The following is a 19,650-nucleotide window of genomic DNA, read 5'->3' as shown; positions in this document are numbered from 1 at the left end:
TCCATTGCATATGTACTACTATGCATGTGTGGTCGATGCGTCTTTTTGCACACTGACCTGCTCATACCTAAAATGTTCTTTCGTTGCCACTAGCTAACACACACTATTAATGTTCACACTACAGTTGATATGTTTCCTTTGGGGAAGGTGCATGCACACATGCGCATGTCATTCTGCCTGTGTGCATGGGCGTGTGTATGTGTCTACATGTATGTACATATGTGTGTGTACATGTCTATATATGCATTTGCATACGTGTCTCATATTGATTTCACTTGCACCTTTCATGATTTCATGTATCCATGTATACAGGTGTGTGTATGTGAGTATATACAATTTTGATCATCCCTCTTACATGTTTCTAAATGGTAAATCACCTACTTGTTCAGGCTTTATAACAACAATTTCATGCTTCAGTGGTTATTTTGTTGTAATAAATTTTCACCATTTCTATTACTTTTATTTTAAAATTTAGATATGTATAATTTTATTTATCACATTCTTACTTCAATTACACGTCTCTAAGTCTGTATTTTATAGCATACACTTTCTATGTGCTCCTTTATATATGTGTATATATATATATATATATATATATATATATATATACACATACATATATGTGATCTCTATTTTATCTAGAGCACTGCGAGGAGGACTAGTCTAGAGTAAAAGGGAACCAATCATTCATCACATGATACATCTCCTTACTAGCCACTCCTTTCCTTATTGATCATGTTGGTCTACCTGCTTGTACAGACTTGGTCTTTGTGTTCAAGGCTCTGATGAAGAGGTTGCCCTCGAAACGCGTCAGTCAGTGTTAAGCAATTTGCCCTTGTATGGGCATGTCTAACTTTTAACTTTTTAGTGCATATTCTGTAACCTACTTTTATGACATGTAGTATTTATTTATATATAGAATTTTTATGTATGTATTTTACTGTACAAGAATAAACCGTATGACTTTGATGCAAATGTTTGGTCACGTGCCTTACATCCACCTGTCCCACACACTAAGAATGTAAGGGCGGATGCATTGTCGCAACAGTTTTCCTCCGCTTCCAAGATGGAGTCGGTTCCTGTTCCTGTGATGGTTCCCGATCGTATTCGAGCTACAGTTCGTACCAGTCTCACTTCACCTTTGGGTGACAGAATTCTTTCCGCTCAGATATATTCTCCTGAGAAACCTTGTGACCGCTGCTTTGTCCCTGAGTGTCTCCGCACTGCTGTGCTCCAGACTTGCCATTCTCCCAAGGCTACTGGCCACCTAGGGAAAAAGGTGGACTAACAGTCCCATCAAACAAAGAGTCCCAGTGCGAAATTTCAATGCAAGGGTGACATTCCCTCCACCTCCAGCACACTCACTTCACTCACCTCTAGGAGTAGACCACTGAGCTAACAGATGGTCAACAACGCATGTCCAATATGAGTATGATCTCCAAACAGGATCCAGATCCACCGTTCAATATTCTAGGGGTATAATATTAAGAGAGGAGCAGAATCTAAGTGCACACTGATGATTTTCTTTTAAAACAGCTTTATTTAACAAACAAATGGCTACTCACAGAAACAGCACAAGGAGCAGACACCTTAAGAATGAAGGTTCAGGATGACAGTGGGTGACGTCAGAATGTGGCTCCTTCCCCCATACGCATTACATTCACACAAACTTCTTCAGCAGGACTGATGTAGCCGCCTTCGTAGCTGCTTGTTCCGTGTGTGCTCAGAGTAAGACACCACAACACCTTCCAATGAGCCTCCTACAACCCATACCCAATGGAGAGAGGCCTTGGACCCACATGCCTATGGATTTCATTGTGGAGTTACCCAACTCTCAGGACAACACAGTTATCCTTATGGTGGTTGACCGGTTCTCAAAAATGGCTCATTGTATTCCACTTAAGAAGTTGCCCGCTTCCATTTTTAGTCGGAAGATCTTTTGCTTACATTGGCTACCCAAGGTTTTCATCTCGGACAGGGTTAGCCAGTTTGTGTCCAGGTTTTGGCGAGCCTTTTGTGCACAGTTGGGAATTTAGCTTTCCTTTTCCTCTGTGTAGCACCCGCAGTCCAATGGGGCCACAGAACGAGGCAACCAGTCCTTGGACCAGTTTTTACATTTCTACATTCTGACCACCATAACAACTGGTAAGACCTCTTATGTTGGGCTGAGTTTGCTCACAATAGTGCTGTCAATGCAGCTTCCCGATTTGTCTCCATTCTTGGCAAATTATTAGGGTCTCATCCTTGGACATACATGCTCCTGTCCTGCTTTCCATAGATGTTTTCCCCTCAAACCTGGTGGTCCTCTGAGGGGGGAGGGGGTCATTGAAGAGGGGAGTACTGTCAGGGCTGGGCTCATCCCTTCCTTCTCAGAGCTCTATGCTCAGCTGTCGGTTAATTGCCAGCACTCTTCATTCCACAGTGACTCACCTGGTCTTCATTTCCTGCTCATCAGCTAGCTCTGCTAGCTATTTAAACTACATGGATCAGAATGTCTGTGTTTTTGCCTTGGTCAAGCATATCAGGATACTCTCTGCTGTGTTTTCCTGTTAACGAGTTGCCTGGCTGACTTCCCTTCTGGTTCCTGATCCTTTTACTGCCTCTATTACGCTGATCTCTGGATTCCTGTTTCACAGGCTTGTTCCGACTACCTGCTCTGGTTACCGAACCCTGGCTATGTTTTGACTATGTTTGCTCTGTTTATACCATTTTAACATTTTATTAGAGTGTGATTTTACTGTACTTCTAACTCATGGTTCCTGACACTGTATACTGCCAATGTAAACATTGGCAGTTGACAGTGCTGTCTACCGGCATGTTGCTAAAATAATAATATAAAGCATATTGTATCATCAGAAAATATTGCTAAACAGGGCTTTTGCCATCACCATCATTGTTTTCCTTAGCATTGGATCAACACCTCGGGTGGATTGACCTGCTGCATAATGGTAAATGTAAAATGTAGATCCTGCCCAACAACATAAGTCAGCTAATGAGGATGGCAATGTTCCAGCAGTGGATTTTTGTAGTCTCGGCTGGATCAGTATATTGTCTGCTGTGTTGGGTTTTAACATTAATATCACTATTAGGTGACAAAACCAAATTTACAATGCAGGTTTAGGAAATAGAGTATTATTCATTAGGTCTATTTTTTTTAGCCATATTGTGAATCAGTGTAAAATTATATCTTACAAGACTACTCTACAGGCATTTGTATAAATGCATTGAACATCTATATTGTATTTATGTGAGATATATTTTTCTGGTCTTCTGGTGTCCAGACACTTTTGGTGCAATGTAGAACATGCGAATGCAATCACTTAAACAAACTGCATCATATTATTTAAGAACATGGTATTTAAGATATTTTACCGTAAAATTTGGGATCCGGGGCAGGTTTGTCAATGGTTTTTTGTGCTCTTTAATCGCCAACCCCAAACTAGCATCAAACTTCCGGGTTGCTCATCAGAATACTTTACCCTGGGGAGGTGAACTAGACAGGGCTGCCCATTATCCCCCTTATTATTCACCCTGGCGATCGAACCCCTGTCTAGATATATCACAGCCAACCCCAACATAAGAGGATACTGCAGTAATGATAAGGAATATAAACTGATTCTGTACGTGAACGACATCCTTCTTTTTTTTATCTGACCCCCTGATCTCCCTCCCCAATCTTTTCACATCCCTAGACGCCTTTCATGAAGAGTCCAGCCTGGGAGTAAACCCCTCTAAATGTGTAGCTATGCCAATTAACTTACCGCAACACCTAGTCGCATCCCTTCAGAGCAGCTTTAAGTTCTCCTGGAACACAGAATCAATATAATACCTCGGTATTAGACTGGCCCCAACCCTTAAAGAGTTATACACCCAAAACTACCCACAGGCCTTCTCCAATATTAAAAAGTTATTAGCTCAGTGGTCCTTGTATTACATCTCCTTCTTGGGCCTTATTCAGGCAGTAAAGATGTCCGTCCTCCCAAAACTGCTATTTTACTTCAGGGCCCTCCCACTGTATGTGTCTAGTTCTACCATACAGACCATACAGTCGGAGCTGCTGAAATTTGTCTGGCAAGGTAAACAGCCACACCTGAGTAGGACATTGATGTATAGAGCCCGAGACAGGGGCAGACTGAGTTGCCCAAATCATTGGAAGTACTATTTGGCTGCCAGACTGGTTCAGCTAGCCCAATGGCATGTACCCTTGTCTCAGATTCCTTGGCTACAATTTGAAAGGGAATCTATCAAACCGTACCACCTCCTGGGCATCCTGTGGGCTAACACGGTGCATCACAGAGTTATCACTCCACTCAATGGAATTGTTGGGCAGTCCCTGTATCTCTGGACCCTGTACAAGGAGAAATTTGGGCTTATTTCAAAACCGGCCCTCTTATCCTTCTTTCTGGGAGACCCGGACTTTCCGGTAGCCTTTGGGGCTTAACTGGAATTTGGACACTGATCCTCGCAGGGGCTGGTGACATTGCACTCTTTGATTCAGTGTGCCACGCTTCACTCCTTTCAGGACTTGAACCAAAACTGGGCCATTCCCCGCTCAGATTTCTATAAATACTTACAGATACGTCACTTCTACTAGAAGGCTGCCTCACTTATGGGAGATGGTACCAGAACAATTTTTGAAAACTTGTGCTGTGAGGAGTCCAGGGATGAAGGGGTGATATCCACAATTTACATGCATCTGAATGAAGCTAAATCCTTAGCGATGTTGGGCTGGGAAGCAGAATTGGAAGTAGAGAGATCTCTGAGGAGAATTGGAGGGACATTATCGATAACATGCATAAATGCACTCGCTCAGCAGCAATCAGGGAAACGGTGTTGAAGTTGCATACCAGGTTGTACTACACCCGGTCAAGATCCATAGAATGTTCCCTACAATCCCTGATGGCTGTTTCAGGAACTGCAGAGGGAAGGGTTCTCTCCTTTACACTTTCTGGAGCTGAAATGCTTTAGACCCCCTATGGCAACAGGTAACTGCAAAGGTGCTACAAATTACAGGTCTTAACATCACCTTGACTAATCAGATGTGTATTCTATTTGCAGACCTCCCTGGGGTTGTGCCCACTGAACAAAAGTTAGTCCATACGCTTTTTAGAGCGGTACAGTGGGCTATTGCACTGAACTGGCGCAAACCTTCTGTCCCCTGGCCCCAGGTATTGCAACGCATGGAGTCGATAAAAATGATGGAACGTATTCACCATACGTTTATGGATTCCATGCAAATTTTTGAAAAAAAAGTGGGACTCTTGGACTCCATCTTACTAGTCCGGTACAATACCTCGCTTTAAGGACATCAAACAATACCTAGGCTGTTAACAGAGCTTGGACTGTCTGGCCGGCTCTTTTCTACATACCTTTGACAGCACTACTAGGTCATTGACTTAAACGACCCAAAGCTACTACTCCTATTGAGATTAATGGACATCTAGGCTAAATGAATTATGTATGCACCACAATACAAACTCCAGAAGCAGTATGTTACATCCTTTGTTCTTTTTGTTTTGTTAATTTTATTAGTTGGTTTGTTTTATTGTTGAATTTTATAATCTTAAGTTTGGCATAGTAAAGAATGCATTTGATTGCTGCACTTACTATATCAGTGGTGTGGACGATGCACCAGATTCCTTCACACTTTATATCATACAATACTCAGCTTAATGTGAATCTTGGAGCTATCTTGCGCATAGGTTTTGTATCATTGTAACTACAAAGTATTCTTCACTGTATTCATATGCATGTTTCAATAAAAGTTGGTAAATAAAAAATATATTTTACCGCTTTACAGTGCAGTCCCCAAACAGAAATTTTAGTAACTGTCCCAAGTAATTGTAAAAGGTTCGTGGAGATTAGGTGTGACCTTAATTGTTGACACAGTCCTTATTAATTCTAATATACATTACCAGTAAATGATTATTCGATTATCAGTTGGCAGTTTTTAACACAGAACACCTCTTCTTCACACCATAATCATAATCTTAAAATGACCACCACAGGAGCTATGCCAACTTTTGTTTTACTTCCAGGAATAAGCAAAAAGCTGTGACAGATGGAGGATTTTTATGTACTCAACACCAGTCAAACTGCCAATACTTTCTTACCTTAAAAATGGGAAAATAGTCTGCAATTTAGAACTCAAATGATATGCATGATGGCAGCTTTAAAGTGGTCTTTAGTTTAAACCAGAAATTACTGAAGTGACAATATGTATTTTGTTTTTACAAATCATAATTTGCCAGAGACACCTTCTATTATCGGTCCTATTAACTCAGATACTGAGATCTATATGAAAACAATCAACACATAATGGTATGCTAAGTCCATAGCTGTAACAAGGTAGTAAAAGAAAAGATTAATCACTGCCAGCTTATTTAGTGTATTTAAAACGAACACACAAGTGGGGGCCTACAGTCATTGCAATGTAATTAAACGTAGTGGACACAAGTAAAACTGAACCAATTATCATAATTGCTTGGCGTAATGTAGGCAAATGTAAAATTAAGGAAATTAGTATGCAGGAAAATGTAATTAATTTTTTTTAAAAAACTGTAATTTTTGGAATATATCTGGACATTCATATATATTGGTAGCCATGTGATTTCTCAGTCATGACAAATTATTGGGTGGGCAGTTTCAGTACACCTACCATTTTCTACCCCACCCAAACCATAGTTTGAGCATATAAAATAACTAGTTATGACTGTTTAGAGATCTTTGCTGTGTTCTAGATGCTGTAATGTATAGGTGTACTTCAGTGGAAAACCCTTTTCCACAGAACGGCAGTAAATGCAGACAGTACATTACAGAGGATTTCTGAAAAGTTCAGCCAGTGGTGGTGGGGGGCGGTGTGTGGGTCACACACATGAATTACTGTCTTTATTGTAGTATCAGGAACAGCTAAGGCTTCTTTCACACGGGGCAGATCAGTAAAGATCCGCCCATGATGATCCGCTCGCTCAGCGCGGATCGCTCCGTTGTCCCCGCTGAGCTGGCGGCGGACAGGGTGGTCTCCGCACACTGTGCGGGGACTGCCCTGTCAGCTCTCCGCTCTCCTCTATGGGGATCGGTGTTCATCCGATCCGCTCTGCAGACGGACAGAAAAATAGGATTTTCCTCCGTCTGCAGAATCGGACAGTTGCGGAGGCGGACAATAGCGGGTGTCTGCGGATGCTCATCCGCAGACACCCGCTATCCCATAGGGATGAATGTATGGCCCGTATTTCATCCGCAAACGGATGGATGAAATACGGACATACCATCCGCATGTGTGAAAGGGGCCTAATTTTTATATAAACGGGACTATGAAGACAAGGGGCCCCAGTAGTTTAAATTACGATGTGCCATTTGTAAAAGTATTGTGTAATGCAAATACCATACCTATGGGCCTTTTCTGTCATCAATGAAACCTGGCCGCAATTCTCCCATTGTTTACATTCCTTGGTGGCATTTTTTTTTGTAGCCCTGAAAAACGTCTTGAAAAAAAAACAGGTAAGGAATGTAAACTTTGGGAGCATATCAGCCAGGCTATATGGGTGACGGAAAAGGCCTACAGATATAGCATTTGCATTAAAAAATATTTTTAAAATGGTACAGTGTATTTAAACTACCAAGGTTCTTTGTCTGCATGGGACAATTTATGTAAATGTAAACATAACCTTTAACCTGCCAGCAGGTCTCTAGATCTTTATCAGCGTTAGTGCAGTATGTTGAGTAATAACATGTTAACATGTTTTATGTAAGCCATTTATTTTGACTAGGCTGCCAATACACTCCAAAGCAGGGCTTAAAGGATAAGTTCACCTATGGGAACGTGATACATGTTCCACCCCTTTTTGGAGGGGAACATGGAACGTGTCCCAATGGTGAACTTATCCTTTAAAACCTGCTTTGGAGTGTATTGGCTGCCCACTACACCCCCCCCCCCCCCCCCCTGTAGCAGCAGTACACAGTCGTATCATTCATTCATTGTCGTTCATTGATTTCTTTATGTCAGTGTATCTGCTTGACTGTACCAGATATATGGCACACAGATATACTGAGAGATCTGAAGGAGACCTGTATGGCACCAGCCATCGCTGGAGCAATGTTTTACAGGCAAAATAAAAAAATAATAATTGCACATTTTTTTACCTGCAGAAAAATGTGCATTTATATATTTTTTTTCTAAAAGGTGAAATTATCCTTGCTGAACCAACAATAAAGTGCACAGATGCCACTGAACCAGATTTTAGTTTTAAAGCATGTTACTACAACAGCATTCTGTGATTGGTCTAGGGATTTGACCTCACTGTCATTCTTGGTCTTGAGAAATATTTTTTAGTACTATACTGTTAACTTTCCCTGAGAATTAAGCATATCTCTGAGTATTGTAAACATTTATAACACTATTAATGAGCCTAAGCGTGCAGCAGTCTTTAGGTTATACAGTATGTTTTTCTAACAAAGCACACAATGGCAAAATATGAGAGAGAACAATTGAAAGCCTGCAGTCATTATCAGGAACAGTATAACATGCTTGCTCGCCCTATATCTGTCCATATCTATATGTGTATATCTGAAAAAAGATCTTTCATTAAAAAGATCATTCAGTGGCAGGTCATGCATGCACTTGCCATCCAATGCTTCTAGCCTACACATGCAATGTATTATCTTTGCTACAAAGAGACTGATGCCAGTTTTTGACAGAAAGTGCAATTAAAGCAAACTGAAATGCAGCTAATCAGAACATTGACAATAAATTGTGAGATTTAATTGTTCGTGTAGCTTCAGTTTTCAAAACAAATCTCAGTGAAGTTAAAACTACTGTGATAGATGTCTGAAAAAAAGCCAATCAAACTAGTGGTAAATACTATTTCTGTACACAAGCAAATCATGTCCAAGCTATTACAAGAAACTTGGCAGATTTGTTTAAATCTTTCAAATTGTAGATTGACATGGAAAGGTCTTTTTAAGAACAGTAATTTAAAAGATGCCTTGTAAAGCAAAATGGTATAGCAGCTGCATAAATATCTTGTTTGAAAGGATTTGGATCCAGTACATCTCAAATAACAATCTTGAAGAATTGTAACTGGGCTAACTCTATTATACTATTCCCATTCATCTCCTTTCTTTAGTTAGCTTGGTGTCCTTTATTTCCCTTTTCATTGTTTCCAAATAATTTCTCTCTTCTATTTTTTCTTCTTTCTATACTACTGACATCACAAGCTTTAGTGACTTTTACTTAGCAATGTTAGGAACATAATTTTCAAGTGAAATATTGTGGATGGATCGAATTTGGACAAAATTTGATTTGTGGGTGCCCCTACCATGGATGCCAGCTGTCAGAATATAAAAGCAAAGCAGGCATCTGCACTGTTTACCCTAGATAGAGGAATCTGTTAGATTTCTTTCATTCTGTCTGCAGGCTGCACAAAAAGAAATCTGTACATGTATAGCCAGCAGAACTTCTATTGCCTCACAGAATAAGTCCCATTGGACGAAACGTACGTCAGGCTAGGCACAAAGCAGCGGTGACATCTGGACTATTATTTTTCCTATTTTTTCCCCCTTTTTTAAATTTTCATCTTTATTTTAATATAGTAGATGGACTTTTGCACTTTATTCAATAAGGTTATGTTTGGCTGCTCTACACGTTGATTTCGATTTTTTGCTATTTTTTTGTACATTTTTGTGAGAGTTGCTGTCTGTCATGGATCATCTGTGTCTCTTATTTATTTTATATGCACATATATTGCGCAATATGGTTTTGCACAGAATAATAGGGTTAGATCCCCTTTACAGGCTTGCCATCTGCAATGGACCAAATCCCGCATTATTATCATATTGTATTGGAGAAAAGCTGAGGGAGGAAGTGAGTGCTCTTGACAACTGGAGTGAATGTTGCCCACCACACAGATATGCCTTCCTTCCCTGCTTTAAAAATATTATGTTTAAGACAACTCATTACTGGTGTTGCATTATATGTATGTATATGCACACCATAATCTTACAAAGCAATTTAGATGGTATCTATATGTCTATTGCATCATTGATTCCTGAATGCAACATACCTTTTTTTAATATTTTGCATCTTGTTTATGTGGAGAAGGCTATTTTTTTTTGAAAACTTACTCTTTATTGAGTTTTTTTCCACAGAAAGTAGAGGGTAGTTGTAATTAGTGAGTACAGATACATCAGCTCATTTAAGGCAAGACTAGGTAACATAACTTACAGTCGCATGTCCTTATATTGTACAGTACGCTGACAAATGAGTCTTCCTTACAACATAAATGCAGATTATGTTCCTCAGGGGAAGAACAGCAAAGTGAAACAAATCCTAACTCTCCATAGGTGATATAACGATGTTCTTATAGACTCAGCGTGGGTTGAGTATCTAAGTACCAAAACACAGTACAGAAGAAAGGAAGATAGCTTAATAAAAAAAAAAAAGAGTGGGCATGTTCACATACCACAGCTAGCAACAGAGTCTGAATAGAGCCATATGACCTACAGGAGAGGCAGTCCTGGGTCAATAATAGGTTATTTACCAAAGGGAGATTTCTATGAGATCCTACAATTTGGCTTCCTTCCCGATTTCTGCTGTTTGACCGCTTGAATGGCCAGACCATGGTGATGTAACTTCCGCACAGGGGTCAAAGCACTATGGCACACAGAGGATGCATTAATTGACGCTTAGCTGCACATGTGCTGCTCAGTGTACGTTACAGCTGACAGGCAGTAGGAAACGTCTAGGACAGAAGAGACAAATAGGGTCTCTTCTGTCATAAAAACCATGACTGGCAGCAAATTTTTAAAACGTGGATTTAATACCACTTTAAATCAACAATTATATATTTTATGAAAGCAGATGCCATGTAGAATAACATTTTGGCAGTTCACATTTTTTTTAAAGCAATTTTTATTGGAAAGTTTTCATTGTGTACAATACAAAAAGACATTTGTATTACATTCTTCCTATATGAGAATACTGTAGGTAAACAAAAGATCGGGTAATCAACATTCTCAAAAGAATGAGCCACAGACGAGGACAATAGTAGCAGGTCTAAAGCTGACCATAGATAGTCTGATGAAGAAGCTGTATTTTCAAAATGAATTACCACTCCTTGCCACTGTGAATAATCAAATTTCCTGTTCCTGTGACGTCACGGCCAGCTGCTTTTGGTTTCCTGATTCCTGGTTCCCAGCATTCTCTGGAAGCCTGTAATATTACACCAGTGCCCCAGGCTGCAAAGGGAAAACAGGATGCCAAATAGGACGTTTGAGACTCCAGGACTGGCGATTTTCACTACATACTGAACTCATCTAATTTAACCTGTGAGTTACTACTTGTTTTTATTAAACATATCATTTATACTGCACTCAGTCTGCCATTTCTACACAGAGTCCATTGCTTCACTCTAAGCCCACGTACACACGGTCGGAGATTTTGCCAACCAAATCCATCGGATTTAGTCCGACGGATTGTGTCCGAAACTGTTGCATACACACGGTCGGGCCAAGTTGTCTGATTTAGCGGTTGCCAAGAACGTGGTGACGTAATTTCGTTACGATGGGACTACATTTAGGCTAGTAGCCAATAGCTTTGATGTAGGAATTTGATCTGAGCATGGGTGGCACTTGGTCCGATCAAAATTCGCTACACATGATCGGATTAGGTCCGACTGGCCCAGTTGGTCGGGAAATATTTCCAACATGTTGGAAAATTGGGTCCGACGGAGATTTGGACGGAATCAGTCCGATGCATACCACACACAGTCGGATTATCTGACGACACAGTCCGATAAGACGCATTCCGACAGATTCTCTGTGTACGCGGCATAAGGGAGCTGCCTCCAGGTGCTGATCATACAAGATCTCGGATCATTCATAGACACTGTCACTGTGTTCCATGGTATATCTAATGTCTTGGAAATTCTATTGTACCCTTCTCCTGACTGATACATTTTAACAATGAGATCCTTCTGATGCTTTGGAAGCTCTCTACGGACCATGGCTTTTGCTGTAGGATGCGACTAAGAAAATGTCAGGAAAGACCTACTAGAACAGCTGAACTTTATTTGGGGTTAATCAGAGTTACTTTAATTGATGTCATGTGTATACTGACTCCTATTTAACATGAGTTTGAATGTGATTGCTTAATTCTGAACACTGCTACATCCCCAGTTATAAGAGGGTGTGCACACTTATTCAACCACACTATTTTAGTTTTTAATTTTTAGTTCCCCCTAAAAAAATCAGTTTGTTTTTCAATTGATTTGTACAGTTTATATGTCACATTAAAGGTGAAAAAAGGTTCTGAAATTATTCATCTTTGTCTTATTTTTTTAACTTCACAGAAACCTGACATTTGAACAGGGGTGTGCAGACTTTTTATATCCACTGTACGTTGCCTCTTTGAGAAGAGGTTGATGTGAGCCTTCTATATACTTCTTAGGTGTATTTTACTTATTTATCTTAAAACAAACAAATAAATAAATATAGTCCAACCTCACAGAAGATTTACTTTTTTTAATACAAGACAGGAATGAAACAATTTTATGACCCATGGCCCATTTTATGGCCTGTTGATTAGCTTTTAGCTTTAATTACTTTGTTCATTCCTGTAAATAAAATCTAGGAGTCATAAAAAGTAGGTACTTTTAGATGAAAATAAATCAGTGCTTGTGATGTCAAGACAACACATCTCATTCTCATTTATCAAACTATACTGTACATGGTAACCATATCAATTGTCATTTTGCCCATAGATTACATAGGTTAACCAGTTCCCGACCGGCGCACGCCGATGTACGTCGGCAGAATGGCACGGGCAGGCATATTGGCGTACAGGTACGTCCATTTTTAAATGCCGCCCTGCCGGTCGGGACCCCCGTGAGTCCAACCATGGGTCCCGCAGACTCGATTGCCGTGGGGATACCCGCCATCGGACTCACGGGGCGGCTGAACAGGGAGATGCCGTTGTAAACAGCATCTCCCCATTCTGCCTAGCAACAAGTGACACTGATCTCTGCTCCATGTGATTGGAGCAGAGATCAGTGTTCACTGACACAAAGCCCAGCCCCCCACAGTTAGTAACACGCCCCTAGGAACACTTAACCCCTACACTGCCACCCCCTGGTTAACCCCTTCACTGCCAGTGTAATTTACATAGGAATCAATGCATTTGTATAGCATTGATTGCTGTATAAATGACAGTGGTCCCAAAAATGTGTCAAAAATGTCCGATGTGCCCCCATAATGTCGCAGTCATAATAAAAATCGCTGATCGCCGCCATTGCTAGTAAAAAAAAATTATTAATAAAAATGCCATAAAACTATCCCCTATTTTGTAAATGCTATAACTATTGCGCAAACCAATCAATAATCGATTATTGCGATTTGTTTATCAAAAATATGTAGAAAAATATGTATTGGCCTAAACTGAGGAAAATTTTTTTTTTTATATATTTTTGGGGGATATTTATTATAACAAAAAGTAAAAAATGATGTTTTTTCGAAATTGTCGCTCTATTTTTGTTTATAGCACAAAAAATAAAAACCACAGGGGTGATCAAATACCACCAAAAGAAAGCTCTATTTTTGGGAAAAAAAGGACGTCAATTTTGTTTGGGAGGCACGTCGCACGACCGTGCAATTATCAGCCAAATCGCAAAAAGTGGTATGGTCTTAAGCCAGCAAAATGGTCCGGTCTGAAAGTGGTTAAATAACTACAGATCAGTTATATCAACTTTTATGTATTAAACACAGTGGAAGCTGGTGATTTATTTTACAGTCTCCAATCTAAAGAAATTTCAGCTGTTTTCTTTTCATTTTACACTTATTTGCACATAATACAAATGTATTAGGCTAAATTACAGCCTGTCACTTCATGAACACTTTAATAACACAAAAATGCAGCTTGTCATAGACATTTCCACACACTAAGACTGAGTATTATGAACCTTTAAACATTGTGTAGAGCCAGCAGATTATTGCGCTTCTTTTATCATATTACAAATGAAGATTGCAAGTGCTCATTAATGTTTTACAATGTCACACACTTAAAATGTACATATGGTTATAGTATTTTTAGACACAGATACAGACTTAGATACAGTAGGGAAGGATGGAACCTCTGTCACATTTTTATTGTTGCCATTGTAAGAATCATTCTATTTGTCATGACCACCATTGTCACTAAGACAGAAAATTATCACAAAATCCAAGATTTTAGAGTTGCCACTAGAACAGGAGGTGAGGGGGAATTTACAAATGGGGACATCTGTTCCTGTGACCACCGCCTGGGAGAGGCCTTTTAACCCTTTCCTACTCTATGCAAAACTTAAAAACATAGCATGACCATACATACACTTTGGGCTCTGTAAAATTAAAGTGGTTCTAAAGGCAAAAAAGTTTTTTACTCTAATGCATTCTTTGCATTAAGGTGACAAAACCTTCTACAAGCAACTCCCCCCAAGCCCCTTTTAAATTCTTTTAACTCACTCTCTCCTCATTGGCCCAGACCCAGCAGTGGGAGTCACATTAGAGAGCTCCGTAGTCCACATGGGGCACCCGGGCCACTGGTTGGACACCCCTATTGAGCACCCCTGCTGGCCTCAGCCCAGGCAAAGCGAGAGAGAGCATATGGCATGTCCCAAATATGTATTCCCTCCCCTACCATGCACCAGTGGAAACACCTCTTACTGGTTTGGCTGAAGAAAATATAAATTTTCATAACTAAGTTTTGTTTGTGAAATTTCATACCAGTGAAATCAACTAGTGACAGTGAGAAACCACAAGCCAACTTAAGCTTAGGGAAAAAACTGGTGAAAAACTATACGATCAGTCTGAGCTAACTAAAACCCAGCCAAAAGTAAAAGTAAATTGACGTAGTAGCCCTTGTTTAGGACAAGGGGCTACACTAATATACACCCCAGCAGCATGGCACTATTACATGGTTATACTTTGCTGATGTGGGAACACATGTAGGGTGTCAGCAGCAGCTGTGTGTTACTTTAAACACAATTCATATTTTATTTGGGTATTGTCACAACTTGGAAGTGCAGGCATATTGTGTTCTATTACAAGTGTTTGCTGATGCTGTCCTTTTGTATACACTGGGTGGGAGATTTTTTGGTTTGGTAATTGAATGAGAAAAAATGCATGTTTTTACGTGGATATGAACCTGCTTGCAATTGTGTTTTGCATTTATGCAGTGTATGTTCTTTTGCACTCATTTAAGATGCTTATAGACCACTAAAGCAATATACGAAGGCTGAGAACTTTCCCACAGGTCTCTTACTCTTTCACAAAACTTTTATTTATTCTCTTTTCCTGCACATTTTACCACTAATTTTCTCCCTGATGGACAAGTCAGCACCTATGTGTACACTACAAAGTATTTCAGCAAGCCCTGTGCTGTACTACACTCATTAAGTTGCCAGAAAAAAATAAGCAAAGGCTGCTAATGGTCTGCATGTATGATTCAAAAGAGCAGATCACAGCTGTATTAGGAAAAAATGGCTTTGTAGCTTTCTGCTTTAGCTTTTCTCTCCCTGATGCTGGTCATGCACACTTTCATTTTTCATGTGATTATTGCACCAAACAGTTATTTCAGATATCTGACTGATAAAAACAAGTAGTAAATGTGTTTGCATTAATCTGATCACTTTTAGTTTTAAAAAAAGGGTGTGTTGAAAAAAAAAAAAAGAAACATTTGAAAGATATTGTTAAAGATATTATTTCATAATCATTTTTTTTCCCATACAGCATATGGCTTGCCAATGATCAGAATTTACTATCCAATCTTCTGTTCTCCTTTTTTTAACAATGTTTTATATTGAGACATTTGTTCTTACAAAAGCAGCATAATATATAGCAATGAAACAGTGCTTAACCCCCCTGGTGGTATGATTATGTCAGATTTTTGAAGCTCAAATTGGTACATTGTTTTGCATGGAAATTTGGCGTTTTATATTGTAGGCCTGTAATTCTTAGGATTAACTCACTTAAATCTGTCCAAACAAGAGTCTAGTAGACATCCCGGGTATGATAAAGTATGAAACACGAAATCATAAATTATAATATAATAAATAATTATAAAAAATATTATAATAATAATGCAAGTTATTCAATAATGTAATAAAATCAAAAACAGTGAACTTTGCTTGCTTGCAGAATTGTTCCTATCGTCACTATCGCTCAATTCTGCAAGTGATTCTAATTTACTATCGCTGTTTTCTAGCTGTCTAAAACCGCTTTTGACGTAAAAGGACACTTTTTCGTTGCCATGGAATTTTCAAGTTTCCAGACAGAAAGAACAGTATATATAATATAAAAGTGCATGGAGGGCACTTGACAAAGCACTAGGGACTAAAGGGAGGTGAAATGATTTGATACAGCAATGTAATCTTACAGATTACAGTGTACTGTATGTGTTATGCATTTCTCACTCGCTGGTCCCCGCCCCTATGCATTGCGATGCTCGCAGGGAACGGAGCCCAGCACAGTGATGAATTGAGCGGAGGAGACAAACCCCCCGGACAGAGCGGGGGACATTGCAGGATCCTGGAGACAAGGTAAGTAACTTTACCAGGGTACTGTGATGCAATCCCGAGTGTGGCTCGGGGTTACCGATTTTGGTAATAATTCACCCCGAGCCACACTAGGGATTACCGCCAGGGAGGTTAGGCTGAGAGATACAAAGTATGAATATATCCTATAAGAAATGAGCAGTATACAAAATGTAGAATAGAGGGCATAGGGTAAGATATGGGGTAGAAATTTTGAAGGGGAGGGAAGGGAGGGAAGAGAAGGGGTTAAGTAATAAGTTTGTTTTCAATCAACCAGCATACAGTAATATAAGTTTGTCCAGAGACATATATTGGACATAAATATTACTTCTTGGTTATATACTGTTTTACAACAGTGATAAAAGAAGGACCAAGAAGGATAAACAACAGTAAAGAGATTGCCTCGATTCTGATACTCTTCTGATACTAAGGAAATAATGAGTGATAAGAGTTTAAGAATCCTTGGGAGGGATGATCTCAATATATGAGTGCCAACATAATAACATGTGAATATAAAATATTATAATACATTCATGTGTATTTCTTCTTGTGATAATATAAATCCCATGTTTGAGTGCAATCAAATGTTTAATTAATGAAAATGTCAGAAAAAAGTTGTAACTTTTTGAGTCTTTACAAATCTTTAAAAATCCGTGCTTTGTATCTATTGACTTCAGTGCTCCCCCATAAGAAATGCTCTCCCCTCACAGAGTGTGACCTCACACTTAAGTTTGGTCAAATAAAGCTTTTTAGTCACCCCAGACTAACAGATCATGTTTTCCTCCTCATTGCTCCATTGATGTGCCTCCATTATTGATATATATGAGAGTAAAAAAGCTCCAAATAGTGCTTATATCGTTATATCAATTTATTTAAAAATGTGCATAGAACTCACATTTAAGAGGTGCTCCAGTGCACAAACTGTATACAGCATATATCATAAAACTATGATGATGTAGCTACTTCGTGCCTCTCCGTGAAAGATGTAAAAGTGTCTTCCCAAACAAATCAATTTAACTGACAATTGCGTGGTCATGCGACACTGTACCCAAACAAAATTGACGCTTTTGCATCTTTCACAGAGAGCCACGAAGTAGCTGCAACATTGTGGTTTCATGATATACGCTGTATACAGTTGGTGTACTGGAGCACCTCTTAAAGAGGAAGTAAACCCTGATGAGTTTACTTCCTCTTTCATTCCCTGCAAAGGCAAAGCATAATGGACTACTATGCATCGCATAGTAGCCCATTATGTGTCACTTACCTGACACAGGAGCCAGCGAAGTCGCCGCTGTCCCCTGTAGTCCGCCGCATCCATCTTGTTGGTGGGTCTCGCAGCTCCGCCGCTGTCATTCAGCGAAGCCGCGATGACGTCACTCCCGTGCATGAGCTCCGTCGCTGAGAATGGCGCGCTCAGTGCGCATGCGCCATAGACAGCGGTGCCTGTTTTCGGGCAAATATCTCCTAAACCATATAGGTTTAGGAGATATTTCTTGGACCTACAGGTAAGCCTTAATCTAGGCTTACCTGTAGGTCAAAGTGGTTTGTAAGGGTATACAACCACTTTAAATGTGAGTTCTATGCACATTTTTTAATAAATTGAATATTGTTTAAAAATTATATAAGCAGTATTTGGAGCTCTTTTTCTCTTATAATAAAACTAAAATAAGGCAGATAATGAGCTATAACCAGCCATAACACTTAAAACCTGGATATCAGATAATTAATTCTGACTTTCTATAGGGCACTCATAGACTTTGAAACACTTTACTAAGAAGAATGACACAGAAAATATTTTGTTCAAGTATACATCATGCATGTGGAAGCCACCTAGTATAACATTGTAGTTGAAGGAAATGTTTACAAAGGCATACTGAAAAGCAGAGTCAAGTCCAAATAATGTACAGGGGCATTATTCAAGAGAGCACTCCAAGGTGCCTGGAATGTCAACTTTGTATTGCCAAAGTATGCTTCTTTTTTTTTTTAACACATCTGAGCAATCCTTCTTTAAATACCATTAAGCTATAATAACAAGGTAAAAGCATTTTTATAAAGCCACAAATGCAAAAAAATAAATAAAACAGTTATAAAAATGATGATTGCTTTTCTTTTTAACAGATATTCCTATGGATGACCTGAATAATATGCCCAAGCTATCAAGTGTGAATGTGAAGCTGAATCCTGTAAATAAAGAAAATCTGAAGAATTGTGCTGTCAAATTTGAACTTGCTTTGTAAGCTATGGAAGATCGACTTGGAAAAAAATATGCCTTCTTTGCTGTAAATTAACTGGAACATATCTTTCTGTTACAGAAAACAATGGTAAATCAATTCAAATTGGTGTGAGCAATCATTTTAAATTATGGGTGTGCCTTTTATTGCGTGACAATTAATGGTAATTGGAATATATGTAATGATTTATTAAAAGCATTTTAAAATCAGCTTTTTATAAGGTTTACTGTTTCTTAATATAATGCGTCTTGATCAGAATATACTCTTAAAGAACATATGCAACTTCCTCCTTAAATACATACGAGCGATTAAAAAAAAGGGGTGATTATGGTGTGGGGTTGTTTTTCTGGGGTTGGGGTTGGCTCCTTAGTTTCAGTGAAGGGAACTCTTAAGGCATCAGCATACCAAGACATTTTGGAGAATTTCATGCTCCCAAGAATTTGGGGATGGCCCCTTTCTGTTCCAACATGACTGCGCACCAGTCTAGCCAATGCCATTTCCTCAATATTGTACAGTATCAGAGGATTTTTTTTCCCTAAGTGTATTATTTTAAGATATTTTAAACTGCAGTTTCCACTGCTTTGACCAATCTTCCAGCAATGTCAACTCATGTTCCATGTTACAGACACCTTCAGATATTTTAATTCTATTTGTGTCATCAGCAAAAATACACACCTTGCCCAACAAAGATGAATCTCTTACAAACAGATTAAATAGAAGAGGGCCATTATGTGGAACCTTATCAAATGCTTTGGACTAGGTCGACTGTCCACAGCAACTTCCCTGGTCCAAGACATTTGTGATAAGGTTGAACCTATGACAAGCCTGGGTGCACACAGGAGCGGTGCAAGAAACTG

At 39.3% G+C, this 19,650-nt stretch overlaps 1 protein-coding gene across 2 annotated transcripts in view; it reads left to right on the top strand.

Annotated features, from left to right (window-relative positions):
- LRRC20 (leucine rich repeat containing 20) overlaps positions 1-19,002 on the top strand; it is a 464,508-nt gene extending 445,506 nt beyond the window's left edge. For both annotated transcript variants that reach the window (XM_077454429.1, XM_077454430.1), the window contains one exon: positions 18,681-19,002. In XM_077454429.1, the coding sequence (XP_077310555.1) occupies positions 18,681-18,799 (119 nt within the window). In that variant the 3' untranslated portion in view covers positions 18,800-19,002. The remainder of the gene's footprint in view (positions 1-18,680) is intronic.
- Positions 19,003-19,650: the final 648 nt, after the last annotated feature.

The sequence above is a fragment of the Lithobates pipiens genome, unplaced genomic scaffold, assembly GCF_037356315.1.
Source record: "Lithobates pipiens isolate NorthernLeopardFrog02 unplaced genomic scaffold, aLitPip1_a1.2 Scaffold_25, whole genome shotgun sequence".
Taxonomy (NCBI): domain Eukaryota; kingdom Metazoa; phylum Chordata; class Amphibia; order Anura; family Ranidae; genus Lithobates; species Lithobates pipiens.
The sequence above is the reverse complement of the archived record's forward strand: the minus strand, read 5'-3'. Positions and strand labels throughout refer to the sequence as shown.